At 44.2% G+C, this 16,962-nt stretch overlaps 1 protein-coding gene across 1 annotated transcript in view; it reads left to right on the top strand.

The window, feature by feature from the left end:
• The window catches only part of C29H8orf34 (chromosome 29 C8orf34 homolog), a 284,320-nt gene that overhangs the window by 242,074 nt on the left and 25,284 nt on the right, over nt 1-16,962 (top strand). Inside the window, 1 exon segment of the mRNA XM_072951848.1 lies at nt 6,108-6,203. Coding sequence (XP_072807949.1) covers nt 6,108-6,203 — 96 coding nt within the window.

Genomic DNA, 16,962 nt, shown 5'->3' with positions numbered 1-16,962 from the left:
AAAACAGTATATGTATTTTTTTATTGAGGTATAGTCAGTTTACAGTGTTGCATCAATTTCTGGTTACAGCACAATGCTTCAGTCATACGTGGATATACATATATTCATTTTCATATTCTTTTTCACTGTAAGCTACTACAAGACATTGAATATATTTCCCTGTGCTATACAGTATGAACTTGTTTGTCTGTTTTGCATATACCAGTCAGTATCTGTAAATCTCGAACTCCCAGTTTATCCCTTCCCACCCCTCTCCCCCATGGCAACCACAAGTCTGTATTCTGTGTCTGTGAGTCTGCTTCTGTTTTATATATAAGTTCATTTGTCTATTTTTTTTTTTAGATTCCACATATGAGTGATATCACATGGTATTTTTCTTTCTCTTTCTGGCTTACTTCAGTTAGAATGATATTCTCCAGGGCCATCCATGTTGCTGCAAATGGCATTATTTTCTCATTTTTTATAGCTGAATAGTATTCCATTGTATAAATACACCACAATTTCTTTATCCAGTCATCTGTCGACGGGCATTTAAGTTGTTTCCATGTTTTGGCTATTGTAAATAGTGCTGCTATGAGCATTGGGGTGCAGGTGTCTTGTTGAATTAAGGTCCCCTCTGGATATATGCCCAGGAGTGGGATTGCTGGGTCATATGGTAAGTCTGTTTTTAGTCTTTTAAGGAATCTCCATACTGTTTTCCATAATGGCTGCACCAAACTGCATTTCCACCAACAATGTAGGAGGGTTCCCTTTTCTCCACAGCCTCTCCAGCGTTTATCATTTGTGGACTTTTGAATGATGGCCATTCTGGCTGGTGTGAGGTGATACCTCATTGTAGTTTTGATTTGCATTTCTCTGACAATTAGTGATATTGAGCATTTTTTCATGTGCCTATTGGTCATTCGTATGTCTTCATTGGAGCATTGCTTGTTTAGGTCTTCTGCCTATTTTTGGATTGGGTTGTTTGTTTTTTTTCTTATTAAGTCATATGAGCTGTTTATATGTTCTGGAAATCAAGCCCTTGTCAGTCTCATCTTCTGCAAATATTTTCTCCCATTCCATAGGTTGTCATTTTGTTTTGCAAATGGTTTCCTTTGCTGTGCAAAAACTTGTAAGTTTAATTAGGTCCTATTTGGGGTTTTTTGCTTTTATTTCTATGTCTTGGGTAGACTGTTCTAGCAGAACATTGCTGAGATGTATGTGAGATAATGTTTTACCTCTGGAAAACAGTATATTTTTTGAGCAGAAAAGAGAGAAGGCAAGAGAGTAAGTTTATGGGACCAGAGCACCCCTCTATTTAAAAATCCTTACTATGAAGAATACTTTCAAAAATGTTCAACTGAGGATACAAATGTTCTTCCAGCTGAGAGTCTTTCTGTAAAACCTGTCACCCCTAATGCCTTCATCTGAGCCATCCTTTCCTCCAGCCGTCACTTGGTCAGTTTCTGTCCTCCTCTTGCCCACTGGCCTTTTCCTGGAGACAGTCACCCTACTAAGTACCACATCGACCTCAGGACAATGTTGTGTGAGTTGACCATTACTTCACTTCCTTTCTTTAGGAAAGGGATGGCTCTTCCACAGGTCTCTGAGAATATCAACTCCCCCTTCCCTGCTTCATATAAGGCTTATTCAACAAGTATTGGTCAAAGTTCCCTGTTTATGTAATACCACATTAGACCAAGGGACAGCAGTGTTGGGAAAGACATTGTCCTTGCATTCGTGGAGCTAGGTGGCTAGTATGAACACAACATGAAAAGAAATAGTCATTTGTAGCAGAGCTTAAGCGTGAAGTACAGGATGCTAAGGAGGAACATCTAATCGACACTGAAGATAAGGACTCTTGGTCTTTGGTTAACCTGCAATCTAAAGGGCGAGGGAAAGTGGTTCAGGTGAAACTGGAGGAGATTGAGGAGAATTAGGGGTAGTAATGGAAAAAGGAGTTGAAGAATATTTTGAGAAAGTAGCACATGTAAAGATTCAGAGACAAGGAAGAGCGTGGTGTACCAGGTGAAACGAACAGCTGAGTATTTCTGGAGTGTAGGGGATGCACAGTATTGTCAAGTGATGCTGATGAGAAGTTAGTAGCAGCCAAACTGTACAGGGTAGTACAAGACGTATCCCATTCGAAGGAAGAGCAAGACACATGGAAGACTTTGAGCGGGTGGATGGTAAGATTTTCATTTTAGAAAGACAACACTTGACTTCAGTGTAGGAAGTGGATTGTCAAGGGACAAGACTGGAGACTGAGAGAATGCCTAGGACACTTTCAGTAAGCAACGTGGGAGACAGACATGTGCACAGACAGAAGAGGAATTCAGACAGTTGATGATTAAAGATGAGTGGGAGGAATTGCACTTAATGGCCAAGATTTCTGGCCAAGAATCTCCACCAAGATTTCTGATAGTGAAATGTTTAGAATGAGGGGAAGATGTTGAGTTCAGTTGGGGACATGTCGAACTTAAAGAGACTGGGGACCTCGCCAAGACTTTGAGCATCAGCAACATAAAGATAATCAAACAGAGCAGAGCAGAGATCAGCGCAGTAGCTGGCATCACCCAAGGAAAGCGCGTGCAGTGAAAACAGAGCAGAAGCCGCAGGAACACCCACCTCAGCGCTTAAGGGACCAAAAAAGTAATTTCAAGAGTTAAGATTTTATGTACACTGGACAGAGTGGGTGGCCTACACGCTGTTTCTAGGAAGCAGAAGGTCAAAATCAATGCACTTCGAGGTCCCCAGTTCCTGTAAGCACAGCTGGGCTTCAGAGGGAGAGACCAGCATGGACTATTTGTGGAACAACGTTTAGTAGTCTCGTCTGATGAGACTGTGGAAGCTTCCTGTGCATGGACGGGATAAAAAGCAGCTACATGGGAGTGGGGGCAGGGGCAGGCGCGGGGGGCGGAATGTAAAGAACACGCTTTCCTTTATTTAGGAAGAAAAACTCGGGCATTGCCGATTTGGAATCTTTTTAGTCAGGGTGTGAGAGAGTTACCTTGATAATCCCTTCTTCTTTGGTTAATAGTGATGAAGAGACAACCAGATTCTTTAGGAAAAGACTAAGAATAAGACCTGCTGCAACATTGTTGTTGTTTTGTAGACACTCAGAATCTTTATTTGTTTAAATGTATTAACCACTTAATTTTGACCCAGTTGACATACTTCTCTCTTTAGTCAAAAGCACAAGGACTTACCTACAGCATTTTCCATAATTCTTACTGTATGATATATAAAGACAAAAATGATTAAGGTAGCTTTTTTTCCCAGGAGTTTAAATTTTTAACCCTCTGAAATAAAGCTCTTATGACTCTTTCCTGCTGCAATGTTTTTATCTTCCTTTTTTTCTTCAGAGTAATTAAACCCAAGTTTTTAGTTGGTTATAAGGAAAATAGCCATCACCAGCTGCTGAGCTCAGTCTTGCAAGGCACTGCTTTGAGGGATCTGTCATTTTCCGCGGTCCTAGGGACAGAGCTGTCTGGCTGTAAATTGTGTCTTGCCTATACTGATATTTTTTGGTTTTTCAACTTGCTTTTGGCTCTCGTACCACTATTGTTTGTTTGTTTTTTTTAAAAAAAAGTCTGTGACGCCTTCTTGTCTCTTTTGAGTCTGATGTTTATAGACCCCCATCTCCACGCAAAGCCAACCTAAGTGGATTTGGATATAAGTGGAAGCTGTGATTTAACAACTCTTCTCATTATTTTAATCATTTTAAATGTGTCTGAAGATCCCTGAGTGCTACGTGCAAAATGACAATAGTAGCATGATCCAGTGTCTGAAAAACATCCAGCAGAGTCATCACAGCAATTTTCTCCTAGAAGCTGCCTTGCCATCATGGCAAGGGGGGTGAAGGACTTTGCAGTGGACGTGGCTTCTCGGGGGAGATGGCCAACAGATGGCTTAAAAATGGAGACTCTGAGAGAGCTGGCCACCACGCTGGCGGACCTGTAGCTTCCAGCCCAGCCGGTTACAGCTGCGCCTGCAGGGCCCTTTATAAACCACAGGCATGCGACTGAATGACCACCCCAGGCTTACCACCTGGCTCCCGAGGGAGAGGGGAACTATTGTGCTTGTGGAGATTTTATTACCGTATTTTGCAGAACTTTTTAGGTGAAGATCACGAGCGTATACATGAAAATTTTCTTAGAGCAGGATCAGGATCGTATTCTCAGGGGCTTAAACTGAGCTGTGGACATTTGCGTTTCATTGTGGAAAACAACCGTGTCTGTATCTTGAGTAAGTTATGAGGCAGGTTTTAGCATCTTTTGGATACTTCCTGTTTGAACTTGCTGGGAAGTGTCTTTCCGTGGGTCTGTGAGAGAGGTTAGTATTGCTCATCCTCTCTAATCTCACATCTTCTTCCTCGGCGCGTGAAGAATTTCCCAGCCCGAGGCAGTCAGGCAGGTCTGTATGACTGATTCTGACCAGTGGGTCAGCAGTGGATGGGATTTGGACAATTTCCAGCCCAAGGCATTTAGTAGAGATGTAGTTCTCCACACTCCCTTTTTTTCTTTTCTTTTTTCTTTTTTTTTCTGCTTCAGTGATTCTGGATGTTGTAAATTGAGACAGCAGAGTCTAAAGATGTTTGGGTTCATGATGACGTGCAGAGTTCCTGCTGACCTGTATTAACAGGTAACATGAGTGAAAAATAAACCTTTTTCAGCCTGGGAGGTTCAGGGTTTACTTGTTACTCATAGCACAATATGCCTTATTTTGAATAACACTAGATCAAATTCTCTCCTTGCAGAAGATGATGGCTTCAAAACATGCAGTTCTAGGTGATGCTAGCCTAGCCTTTACAGGCATTCCTGAGCTTAGAGCAAGTGTGATTGATCAGGATCCTGTTTTTAAAGAAATTACCGGTTGTACTTTGAGAAAAGTTGATGTGACTAACATGCATTCATAAAGTAGATGAAAATGTCCATCTAAAATGGCTTACCTTGACTTATTCTAATTTTTTTATGACTTCAAATAATTAATACTTGTGTAAATAACCACATTTGCCAGACAGTCGTGTCGTTTTAACATTCTGTCTCATAAATCTGTCTGCAATTTGGGGTTTAAATGACTCTAGAAGGTCAAGATAGAATCAAATTTTACATGGAAAAAAGAGTTCGCTTCCCAAGGCTTTGAGGTTTATCAAATAGAGTAAGAGGGTATGACATTCCCACAGGGAGATCCAAACCATAGGACAGCAGATCTTACGGAACTGATTGTATAATTTCATATGTGTTACTGTCATGTTTTAAACACCTTACTTTCTATCTTTGGTGGATTGTATTCCAAAGACAGGACTGTATGCTTTGGAAAATTCTTTTGATCATGTTAGTTATAAAAGTCATTGGAAAATAAAGTTTACATAGGGATCTGTGCCAATGATAGCCGGCTTTAAACATAGCCTTATACTAAAGGGAATACTGTTATGCCAAAACAGACATCTGTTGAAAGAAAAAGGCAAGGATAGTGTATTAGAGTAATAGGGCCATTTGGTTTGTTGTTTAGAAATGTGTGTTTGAAAACATACTGCACCCCTGAGAATCAGTGTAGGTTTAGACACTGTAACTAACCCCTCTGAGTGTCAGAACAATACTAATAATGTTCTTATACCTGCTGCTGTGGCTGTGAAGCTAAGCTGGGCCTTCTGCTCTATGCTGTATGCCTTATCTCACTTAATTCTTCCCACGGTTCAGGGAGGCTTAGCGAAATCTAAGACCCCGCCTCTGCTTTTGCCATCAGTGTGGGACAGAGGCTCCGTTCGACGGTGTCCTAGTCCAGTGCTATTAATCACCTTGCCAGAGGGCTTATTTATCCATGACATAGTAACAGCCACACTTAGGTAAGTGTGGTATGTATGTAATGTATGTAACGCCCCAACTTGGTGAAAGATACTGTCTTCGTGTGTTAGGGCTGTCACACAAAATACCGGAGACTGGCGGCTTACGTAATAGAAATTGACCTTCTCACAGTTTCAGAGGCTGGAAATCCAAGATCCGGGCGCCAGCGTGGTGTGGTTCTGGTGAGGGCTCTTTTCCTGGCTTGCAGACAACCAACTTCTCACTGTGTCCTGTGAAGGCGAGAGGGAGCAACAGCTCTTGACTCTCTTCCTCCTCTTACAGGGACACTAAGTCCATCACGGGGGCCCGCCTTCATCACCTCATCAAAATCTAATCACCTACCAAAGTCCCCACCTCCAAATACCACCACATTGGAAGGTAAGGCTTCAACATAGGAATTCTGGGGACACGTGACTCTTCAGTCGATAGCAGATACAGTGCTAAGTAAATGGCAGTAATACCGTTTTGACAGTAGCAGTACTACTGTTATTGACCTTCTTAAGAAATGGCTGTAGAAATGGAGGTATCAGGTCTCTGGGTCTTCAGCACCCTCTGAGAGTCTAGCAATTGGACATGGACATTTTAATATGTACCGGAAAAGTGGAATTCAGTTTGATCGCCACGTCTCTAAAAATAGCTTATGTGACTGTGAATCCCCGTTGCCATCCGTGGAGCTAAACCATGGAGACAACCTCAGATTGCAGCCTGCAGGTCCCGCGTGACTGCCTAAGGCCAAGTTGTACTTACCCTTCTAACCCAAGTCATTCTCAAAACTGTACCAACTAATCACTCGGAATGATTCTTAAAAAATACTCAGGGTTGGGATCCAATCCCAGAGCAATGCATCAGAATATCCTGGGGTGAAGACCAGGCATGAGTGTTTGTGAATATCCTACGATGATTTTTCTGTGCAGCCACGGCTTAGAAACACCACCACTGACGTGCTGTTTGTGAGCAGTGATGTTGCTCATTAAAGAGATTGGAAGACTCCATTTGCTTTTTAAGCAAAAGTTAATCACACCTATGATTTTATTCATGAAACAGATTTGTAGTTATACCTTATAAGATCATCTCTTGTTAAATTACTGTCTTTTGTTAAGAAGATGTTTCGAGGGTTTGTCATTCTTTTATCTCATCTAATCTTCACAGCAGCCCTAAGACGTTGCTTTGTGATTGTCCCCATTTTATAGATGGGATAACTGAGACCCAGGGAAAGTGAGTTAACTCAGCTGAGGTGAGACAGGAGGTTCCAAGGCAGGTCTATAAACCTTGAGACTAGACTCCACCAGGACTGGATGTGAGCCATCCAGGTTATATTATAACTTCATGAAGTTGCGTCATGGAAGGATTGATGATGGTGATTCTGGAAGATAACCTCTGAGGATGTCCTGCTACCATTCCCACGGGCTGCATTTCCAGCACATCACCCCTCGCCCTGAATCACATACAGCCACGAGCAGGCACTCCCGGCCACTTCGAAACTGAGCCCCCCTAAAACGGAGTTCCTCTGCCGAGGTTAGGATTAAGCTCCCTATCCCAAATCTTATTCCTTTTCTTGTCCTACACCTGTTCCCCTCAAGACTGAGGAGTATCAAGGAAGGAGGGACTGAAACAGAGCAGGGTCCTGTGGGGCCCCCCAAGTACAAGACTGCCATTTTTTGTTTGCAGGAGAAACATTCAGCCTCCTGGACCTTCCCTGAGCTCCAGGGGGCAGTTCAGTTCCTACTGAGGGGAGTGAGGGAATGCAGGAAGAAACAACAGTGCAGCTTGGGGTCTGGACCTGCGTCTGCCTCGGGGGACATATCTAACCACCTGATGTGTGTCTCTTGAGTTCTTCTTCAGGAACTAAGGCCGCCACCCAGGGGGAGGATGGTAACTTCAGGCTGAGCACAGGCACATGGGCCCCAGGCTGGTTGGAACCAGAAGGCTGATGATTGAGATTCCTGGAACCCCACTCTTGTCCCTCCCCACCAGCCAATCAGAGGAAGGCCACACCCCCTGCAGCCCTCCCTGCAAGATTTGCTTATAAAATCTTCTTTCCTGAAACTCATCAGGGAGTTTGGCTCCTTTGAGCGGGAGCCACCTCCTTGCACAGCCCCTGGAATGAACATTTCTCTGCTCCAAACTCCAACATTTTGGTTTGTCTGGCCTCGCTGTGTGCCGGGCACATGAACTTGGGTTTGACAGCAGTTTGGCTCTGAGAAACTTCTCCAGTGCTGAGGTCCGACCCATGTTTGCATCCCTAGGGGTAGCCCTGTGTTTGCACATAATAGACCTCTTAAAAAAATAAACAAATGTACAGTAAAAAGAACCAGTTGCCTTGGGGATTTTCCCTAGGCATGGCTCTTCCTTGCAGAAACAGTCAAGAAAGAGTTTCGCCTCCTGGAAAGGAAGTTACCTCATCGTCCCATCTTTGAAACCCAGCAGCAAGGCTCCAGGCAATACCCTGACCGCTTGCATTGGAAGGACTGATGGCAAAAGCAAACAAAAGACTATTAATAACATTAACACTCTCGTTGCTACTTAAAAACCAATAACACTGAACCAGAGCACCAGAACCACCAGGAGTATTGCTGTTTGTCGATGGGGTGAGGCAGCGAATGTGGCACCAGGAGACCAAGAGGTTGGGATGTTAAGAAAACTGCTCCGATGTTCGTAAGCAGATGAGTCCAGCCAGATGCCCTGAAACCCAGGCCTCCATTGACTGTAAACCTTGTCTCCCGGAGGCATTCTGCTTTGTACCATATATTGGGAGAGCTTTCCTGTGACATGTTCAGTAGTGAGAGTCGTACCTGCTGTGAGACGACCCTCGTGCTGACTGTGCTACGGGCACTGACTCTCTGATTTCCTGACCACAGATCAACCCGTTAGTGCCTCCCTCACTTGAGGGATGAGGGACTTGAGACTTAATGCCCAAGTAATTGCTCAAGCCCAGGATTTGAACCCCCGCTGTCCGAGGTGTGAAGCCAAGGATGTGGCTCTTATATCCTGTCCCCTGTTCATGAGCACGTGGAAGTGCGTTGGCTTGGCTGCAAAGAGCAAGCGATCAGGTAGACAGCAAACCAGGGTGTGACCCCGGTTTCCCCGTGCCCTCCGGGCAGAGCCTGCTGCCCCACTTTTCCCTCTGTGGAGGCTGGGAGCAGTAAGGGATTCAAAGTAAATATTCACAGTTGTTCTCCAGTCTTTCGAGAGAGGTTTCCTGGTCCCCTCCCGTTCTTTAGTTGACGCTTTTTGACAAGACTGTACAGTCCCAGGCAGGCCGAGGTTGTTCAGGTGTTCAGAGGCAGGCCATGGGTGGGAGGTGCGGTGGGCACCTCTCTGGAGGCCAGCAGGCCAAACTCCTTACCGTGCAGTGAAAGCAAAGGATTTCCCACTGGGAGCCAGAGCCGGGCAGCTTTGGACTTTGATCAGCCTAAAGAAAGAGCTTGTGGCTGATCCTGGCACACGTCCCAACTTGGGACCTCATCCCCTGACAGTCCTGCCTGCCTCTCGCCAGTCACACCTCATTTTTTTCCCTTGAAAATTGTGGTAAAATACTTAGGAGTCTTTATTTCTAGGCAGGGAGAGGGGATGACTTCCTGAGACACCTCCTGCCATTCGTTCCTCTGTGTCATCAGTACCTGCTCTGGGATGAGCGTCTTAGGCAGAATGAGCTCAGAGCGTTGCCCCTTGATTAGGTTCTTAAACTGCATTTCAGTAGAACATATCATCTTTAGGGAGGGAAAAAAAAAAAGCCTTGTATGTTCTGATCACAGATGCATGGGAAACGTACCAAATTTGCTCTCACTACAAGTTGAAGGTCTCCATCTGCCAAGTTGCTTGGTTCCCAAAGCAGGTTCGCTGTTCCCTGCCAGGATTCCTCACACCAGCGGACAGAAGCCAGAGCAACACATTTATGGCATCGGGTCCTCATCTCTGCACGGAAATCTTAGCAAGTGGAGCGGGAGGGGTTGAAAAGGAACAGGGGCAGCTTGCGCTGGTCTCAGCGACACGAGAACCCTTGCCATGAAAATCAAACCAGATCCTTGCTGAGGGTCCAAGTCGCTCATCAAAGTCCCTTCCTGTTTTCCTTTTCATGCTCTTTGTTTCGTTTGCCTGATCCTTTGACTTCGTGGTTCTTGCGGAATCGGAAGCAGACAGCGCCGCAGGAGAAAGTGAGGCGAGCTTGTGGTGGCCCCGGCGGAGCCAAACCCAAGGAACGCTGGCAGTCCCCACCGCCAGCCCCCGACTGGAGGTCTCCAGCCGGACAGCCAGGCCGGAGGGCTTTCGAGTGACGTGGGGGCCTCCTCAGTCGGAACCTTTGCGAAGGCTGTGTTTATTATTTCACTCGTCTGTCAGCGACATTGATTGGGGGAAGGTTAACCTTTCTTTTTCCAGAGCCATTAAGTAAATACACGTCTAATAATCCAAAAGAGCTAGCTTTGCAGGGTGTGAGAGTGCGTACGAATCCTTTGCCCTCCAGCAGACGTCCAAGTTCAGTCGCAGCCGCTCCTCATTTGAGATTCTGCATTTGTGAGAGACCCTCCGGCAGCCATCCGCGTTAGGGGCATCCTCAGGGGTGTGGAGGTAACTGTTTAGCAACCTGATCTCTCCTAATAAAAGGCCTCAATATGTTGCGTGCGCCTGCAACGTAGTGTCCCCTCACCGCGGCTGATTCCCGGCACCGACGTGTCATCACTGGCCGTGCAGTTGGGAAGAGATGCATTCATAGGCTCCCGCCAGGAGCCAGAGCTGCCTCCAGCTCACACGCTGCCCTGGCTTTGTCTGTAGAGCAGACACAGGGAGACGCTGGAGTCCCCGGCCCCTTGACAGGCAAATTGGGAGAACTAGGCGTGGGGAGGGAGCCAGTGACTTGGCAGCCTGCGTGCTCGCTGTCTGTGAGGTCCCACACGCGCTCTGTGGTTTCTGGGTAACACTTAGAGCTTAAGGGAAATGAAATCAAGATATATGTCTCTGTGTCTGTCTTTGCAGGACTATTGAAAAAACTAAGAGAAGGTTTCCCATGTGGGGCAGTGAAATCTGACCATCTGGAGTTACGCTAGGACTGACTAGGGCTCCCTAGTGCCGAGGGCTCGGGGGAGGCAGCGCTTAAATGAGGAGGTAACTCCTGCGGTCACAAGTGTGCTGTGCTCCCCATATTCGGGCCAAACTGCGCCCTGGGAGGCATCTGTCTGTACTGTACAAGGTAAACTTACTAGGCACTGACCCACTGTTTCAGTCCCGCAGCCTTTGTCATTACCGTCTGGGGCAGCGCGATGTGGGAGGGGGGATTCCACAGCCCGTCTCTGCCCCGCCGCCCTCCTCTGCCAGGCAGCACTCCAGCCTCTCTTAGTGGACAGTATCTTGGAACCTCTTTCAACTACGTAAGGCGAAGAGCATCTGCGTTTTATAAATGAAACTAACTGAACCCAGAGAAATTAAGTTGCCAACGTTTACGCTGATAGAGCAGGGCGGGGATTCAGACCCAGTTCCCTCTGAAGTCAAAGCCTTTCGGTCTCTTGCTAAGAAGGCACTGTCTCTTGTGTATGTTCATTTGTATAAAGTGCGTCATTAAGCCAAATTCTGGGCCAGGAATAAAAATACCCGTCGTTGCAGCGGGTCTGGCAGTCTTTTTCAAAACAGTCAAGTCCAGAGGAGAGAAATTCAGGAGTTCAGGGGCAGCGGCGGAGGCTGGTGGTTGAGGCGCCGCAGCCCACTGATCCTCTGAGCGCTCGGAGCCTCTCCCGGGGCTGGACGGCGGCTCCTGCGACCGACTCTCCCGGGCCCGAGGACCATTTTAACAGTCAGCTGCACGAGAAGTTTACGCACCTTCAACCCGAGGTCAGATTCTGCATCTGAAAAGTACAGAAACGCAGGCCTCAGAGAGGAGGAGTGATCATTCATGCTGAGGGCAGAGGAGGTTTTGCGTCCTCAGCTCCAGAGGAGTTATCTAAAGGCGAGCAGTGATAACTCTGGCCAGATCATTTGTTCAACTACCATTTATTAAGGATCAGTCTGCTTGGGGTGGGAGAAGGACCTTATTTTTATGGTTGCGTTGTTTGAAGGGCTGCTAAAGAAACTCTTGTTCTACTGAACATAATTTAGTAAATATGAATGGGAAAAGATCGGAACAAGGAGTCAACCTTAGAGCCTGGATTTGATGTTACTGCTAACTTGTGTTCTTTCGGACAAGTTACATAGCTTCTCAGTTCTCATTCTGTCTTTAAAATAGGATTAGTATTACCTTTCGAGATAATCTAATGACACTCAAATTAGTTATTATGCAAGTATTTTATAAATTATTGATCACTATGAAACAAATGAAAATTGATGTAAATGTATTGAATACACACTTGTACAACATGAAGAGATACGTCAGAGTCTCTGACACCAAGGACCTTACAAATTAGTTACAAAGAAAGGGTGCAGACACTTAAAAGGTTAAACAACACAAGTGAGAAATAATATACAAGCTCTAGAAATGCCAAGCCGTAGTTCACAATTAATCTCCAAATGAATGTCTGTCTGTCAGTTGTCCTCAGAACTTAAAGCAAGACAAAAAAAAAATTAATGAGTAACATGTGAACTGTTTTGGAAAAGGACTAACTTGACAGGCGTAGAGAGAGCAGGCGGGACGTGGAGAAGTCCAGGACAACCCAGGAAGGATGTACAGGTGTACGGGACTGATCTTAGTTTCCCCCAAATGTGTAGGTTGAAGCCCTAACCCCACCTGTGACTCTGTTGGAGATTAGAGCCTCTAAGGAGGTGACTGAGGTTAAATGAGACCATAAGGGTGGTCCTGATTTAGCAGAACTGGCGTCTTTCTAACAGAGGCAGAAATACCAGGGAGAGCGCTCTCGCTGGCTCTCTGCCCCCACCCCCTGCCCCAGGACGACACAGAGAAGGCAGCCGCCTGCAGGTCAGGACGAAGGCTCTCACCAAAAACTGAACCCTGCTGGCACCTCAATCCTGGACCCCCTAGTGTCCAGAACTACAAGACAACAAGTGTGGTGTGAGTTGTCCTGCCGGTGGTGTCCTGTCACGGCAGCCCGCGCTAAGACAGCAGGGGCCGTGTAAATAGAGAGGAGGAAGGGGTACACAGGAGGCTTTAAAAGCTTTTTTAGTAGCATTTTCACCAGTGGTAGATAACCTTGGAGTTTAATGTTTGGAAAATTATGACTGAAAAGGACATAGAATAAGTCAGGGTTGGGTTAAAAGTGACTTTGAATGCCACTAAGAAGTTAGCACTTTATCCTGTAGCAAATGTGAATGTACCTTAAATTTCTGAGCAGGGCAATATGTTCAGTAGTAAAGCAGCATTTTTCAAGAATCATCCTATAGGAATGAGAAGGATGAATTTTAAAGAGCAGGGAATTGAGGTAGAAGAGGGTTGTAATAATTCTTTTAGTTTTTAATGCTGAGTAAAGGATCATTTTTAATCTATATCAAAAGTGAGCTTTGTCAACTCATCAAATTCCTGTATTTCTGCCAAGAAACTCAGCAAATGTGGCAGTTAGTTCGTCTTGTCATTCATTTGTTTCTCTTACTCTATTATGGTTTTTTAATACAGGTTTTCCCTCTATCAGAAAGTAAAGTGTTCCTACGGGAATTTTTGTAAGCCAAAATGGTGTGAAGTGAAGAAGCAGTTACCTTAGGGCATATGTTGCTAAAGGATGCACGGGATAAATCAAGGCAGAGCACAGACCTCATACACACAGCTTACAGCTATGGCGGCTGGGTGCGGAGACGCTGAGTGCGTCCCGGGCGGCAGCTTGGTGGTGCCGCGCTCACTGCTCGGAGCGCCCGCTGCCTCTGTAAAGGCTCCTTGCAAAGTCGGTGCTGAATGCCATTTTCACTTTGCACCTTTTTTCATAAAACCAAGAATTCTTTTCGGATTACTCTCATTTAGCAAAAAAAAAAAAAAAAAAACAGGCACTAAGGTAGGTCTTTTGTAAAAGAGAAGTGGCTAAAACGAAATTTCGCAAAGACACCTGCAGTTCTGTTTATTGATTCAACGAGTATGTGTTAATACCTGCCAAATGTCAAATCCTCTTTTAGATGAACAGGGATTCGCTGCTCCTATGAGCATGCCCCCTAAGGAACAGACAGCAAACATAATAAAAAGGGGAAGTCGTCACAGAGTAGAGATCATTACACAGTAGTATACATAGTGTATAATACATAACTCTATTGTATAGCTCAGAGACATACTAAAGAGCTTTTCCATAACTCCTATTGGGGGAATAAAAGAAAAATTAAAGCAAGGTAAGTGAGTTTAGACAGTGTCAGGGGAGAGGAGATGGCAATTTTAAACATGATAGTCAGGGTAAGCCTTACTGAAGAGGTGATGTCTAAGCAAAGACTCATACCTGCATCTCATGTTGTAAGTCAACATGAACATTCTTTTTTAAAGAAGGAGAGTTTTAAATAATACACAAAAAGAAAATTTCGGTAGTCAAGAATGCAATGATAAAGGCTTAGCCCAGTGATTTAGTGGTGGGGAACAGAGATCAACGTAAGGGAAAGTGTTCCGAATAATTGATCACTAAATGACTAGCTCACCCTTCTCTTTTGCTCTTCATATTTAGAAAGGTGGCTGAGGTTTCAGACTTTGATTAATGGAGGACTTGCAGCGTCGTTAATAGAGGTAGGGCTTTCAGTGAGTGATGATTGTGCATTTGTGAAATCTGTGACCCTTGCTGAAACCAAACCAAAAGAACAACAATGAAAAGAAAAGGAAAAAGAAAGAAAGAAGAAAGAAAGAAAGAAAGAAAGAAAGAAAGAAAGAAAGAAAGAAAGAAAGAAAGAAAGAAAGAAAGAAAAAAGAAAGAAAGAAAGAAAGTTAAAAATAAAAAAGGAAATTCTATTTGCAGTGAAAATGGAAAACAGCTACTTCCCTAAACCATGATCTTTGAGGAATATCTGCCAAACATTCTGAAATTCAGATGAATTGAGGAAGATTGCTGAAAGCCAAAACAAATGAATATCTTCACATCTTGAATGAGGTATAGAATTCTCTAAAAGTAAATGAGGATCCTAAGGGAGTGTGGGTGGTCTTCAATAATAAACATCCCTGTGCCATGTAGGTTTCTTTGAAATCTGGGCTCCTAAATGGCAGAAATCATTTGGATGTGAAGTAATGTTAAGGAGAAACGGGAAATACTAGCTCCTGATTAGAGTCAATAGGACATAAGTTAAATAGATTTAATAACCTATCAGAAGATGAACAGGATGCTTAGCTCTGAGCTACACTAACCTGTCTGGATGATCTGTTCACCTGAGGAGAGATGTGCATCCAAGGCATAGGAGAAAAAATATATGATGATGATGTGTGTTAGATAATATATCTCATTTAAAATTGCTGACAGCCCCATATTACTTCTGCTACTCTCTAAATTATTCTTGAATGAATAGTAGAAATACATTGAAAAACTCATTATATTCATTGAAAAATGCGTAGGAGGACTTCCACTTCTGTCTCATGTGGGCAACAGGGACCAGATTTACCCTCCCACCAAAATATATGACATAATGGTTTTAAGCTATTAGATATCAGGCAGTGAAAGACAGTGTTCATACAGAGTCAGAATGAGACAGGAGGGAGGGGGCAGGCACAACCATTGAAAGAATGACACAACAATTAGCACCAAGATGGCAGAAAATTCGCCTCCCAATAGACCTTGAGGCCCAAGATGGCAGGAGATTTGACTTCCAGTAGACCTTGAGCTTCATTATACACTCATTGTAATATATTAGCATGGTGAATGACACACCCATAGGTGCTGTGACAGTTCCGAGGCTGACCATAAAATGTCAAAGAGTGGACGGTGCCCAGTTCCTGGGAATCCCTGCCCCTTCCTTATTTTTCCTGTATCAAGGAAACAAACAAGGAAACCCTATAGTTGCCCCAGTTCACTGCCTGGAGGATGTTTCCAGGTTCCAGACAGTGGCACAGGAAGGAAGAACCCAGGCAGTGTATTGCTCATTTCTCTGAACTGAGGAGACAGAGCTGAGAGTCTAGGGAAGAAGAGAAACCTTTAATTCACAGGGAAGAGGACAAAGGCAGAGAATTGGAAATGAGAAAGAACAGAGCAACTTTACAGTTTAATGGTCAGTTTTTTAAAAGTCCATACAGAAGAAGAAGCAAAAAGAGGACAATGGAACAACTAACACAAGGACAAGAGGTCACACATAGCGAGGTGGTAGAGTTAAAATAAATGATATCCAAATTAAAGTCACACTAAATGTTAATGGCAAAACAACTGATTTAAAAGTACCAGATTGCAGATTGGTCAAAAAGCAAGCCCCAACGATATGCTTCTTATAAGGGAGCATTTAAAATATGAAGATAATAGGTTAAAGGTAAAAGTTAGGAAAAGATATATTATGCTGATGATAATTTTTTAAATGCTGAGTGGTTATATTAATATCAGACAAAGTCACTGCTAGAGGGAAGAAAATTGCCAGTGATAAAGAAGGACATTTCTTAATGACAAAAGGGTCCATTTTTTTAAGAAGCCATAACAATGCTTAATGTTTGTAGAATCTGTCATTATAATGGAGCTTCAAAATGCATCCAGCAAAAAAAATGAGGTTTTCACTCAGTATTTTTTGACTACTTTTCCCACCTGCCCACTTTCTTCTCTCCTTCTAGGACTCAGGTGTTAGGAATTTTAGAGCTTTTGTTATAGCACCATAGGACCTGGAGGCACTTTCAGTAGTTTTTCAATTTTATCTCATTCAGCTTGGGTGATTTCTATTCCACCTTCCAGTTCCCTAATTCTTTCCTTCGCTCCCCCCATTCTGCTTTTGGGGCCATTCACTGAGCTGTTTATTTTGGTTATTGTAGTTTCCAATTCTAAACCTTCCATTTGATGGACCCTAAAACGATAGCGGGAAGTGTACACATTAGGTCAGTGCACACCCACGTTATCGTGGGTAGTTCTGACACAGTGGTTCTCAAAGTGTGGTTCCAGACTAACAGAGACAGCCACTGGGAACTTAGACGTTCACATCTCGGGCCCCACCCCAGATCTAGGCAGTCAGGAGTTTTGAGGTTGGAGCCCAGCAGTCTTGTGTTTTAACAAGCTTTCCAGTGATTTTGATCAAAGCTAAAGATTAAGTCTATTCTTCTGGGAAACTGATTTCTAATATCTTC

The sequence above is a fragment of the Vicugna pacos genome, chromosome 29 (assembly GCF_048564905.1).
Source record: "Vicugna pacos chromosome 29, VicPac4, whole genome shotgun sequence".
In the NCBI taxonomy this organism is placed as follows: domain Eukaryota; kingdom Metazoa; phylum Chordata; class Mammalia; order Artiodactyla; family Camelidae; genus Vicugna; species Vicugna pacos.
The sequence above is the reverse complement of the archived record's forward strand: the minus strand, read 5'-3'. Positions and strand labels throughout refer to the sequence as shown.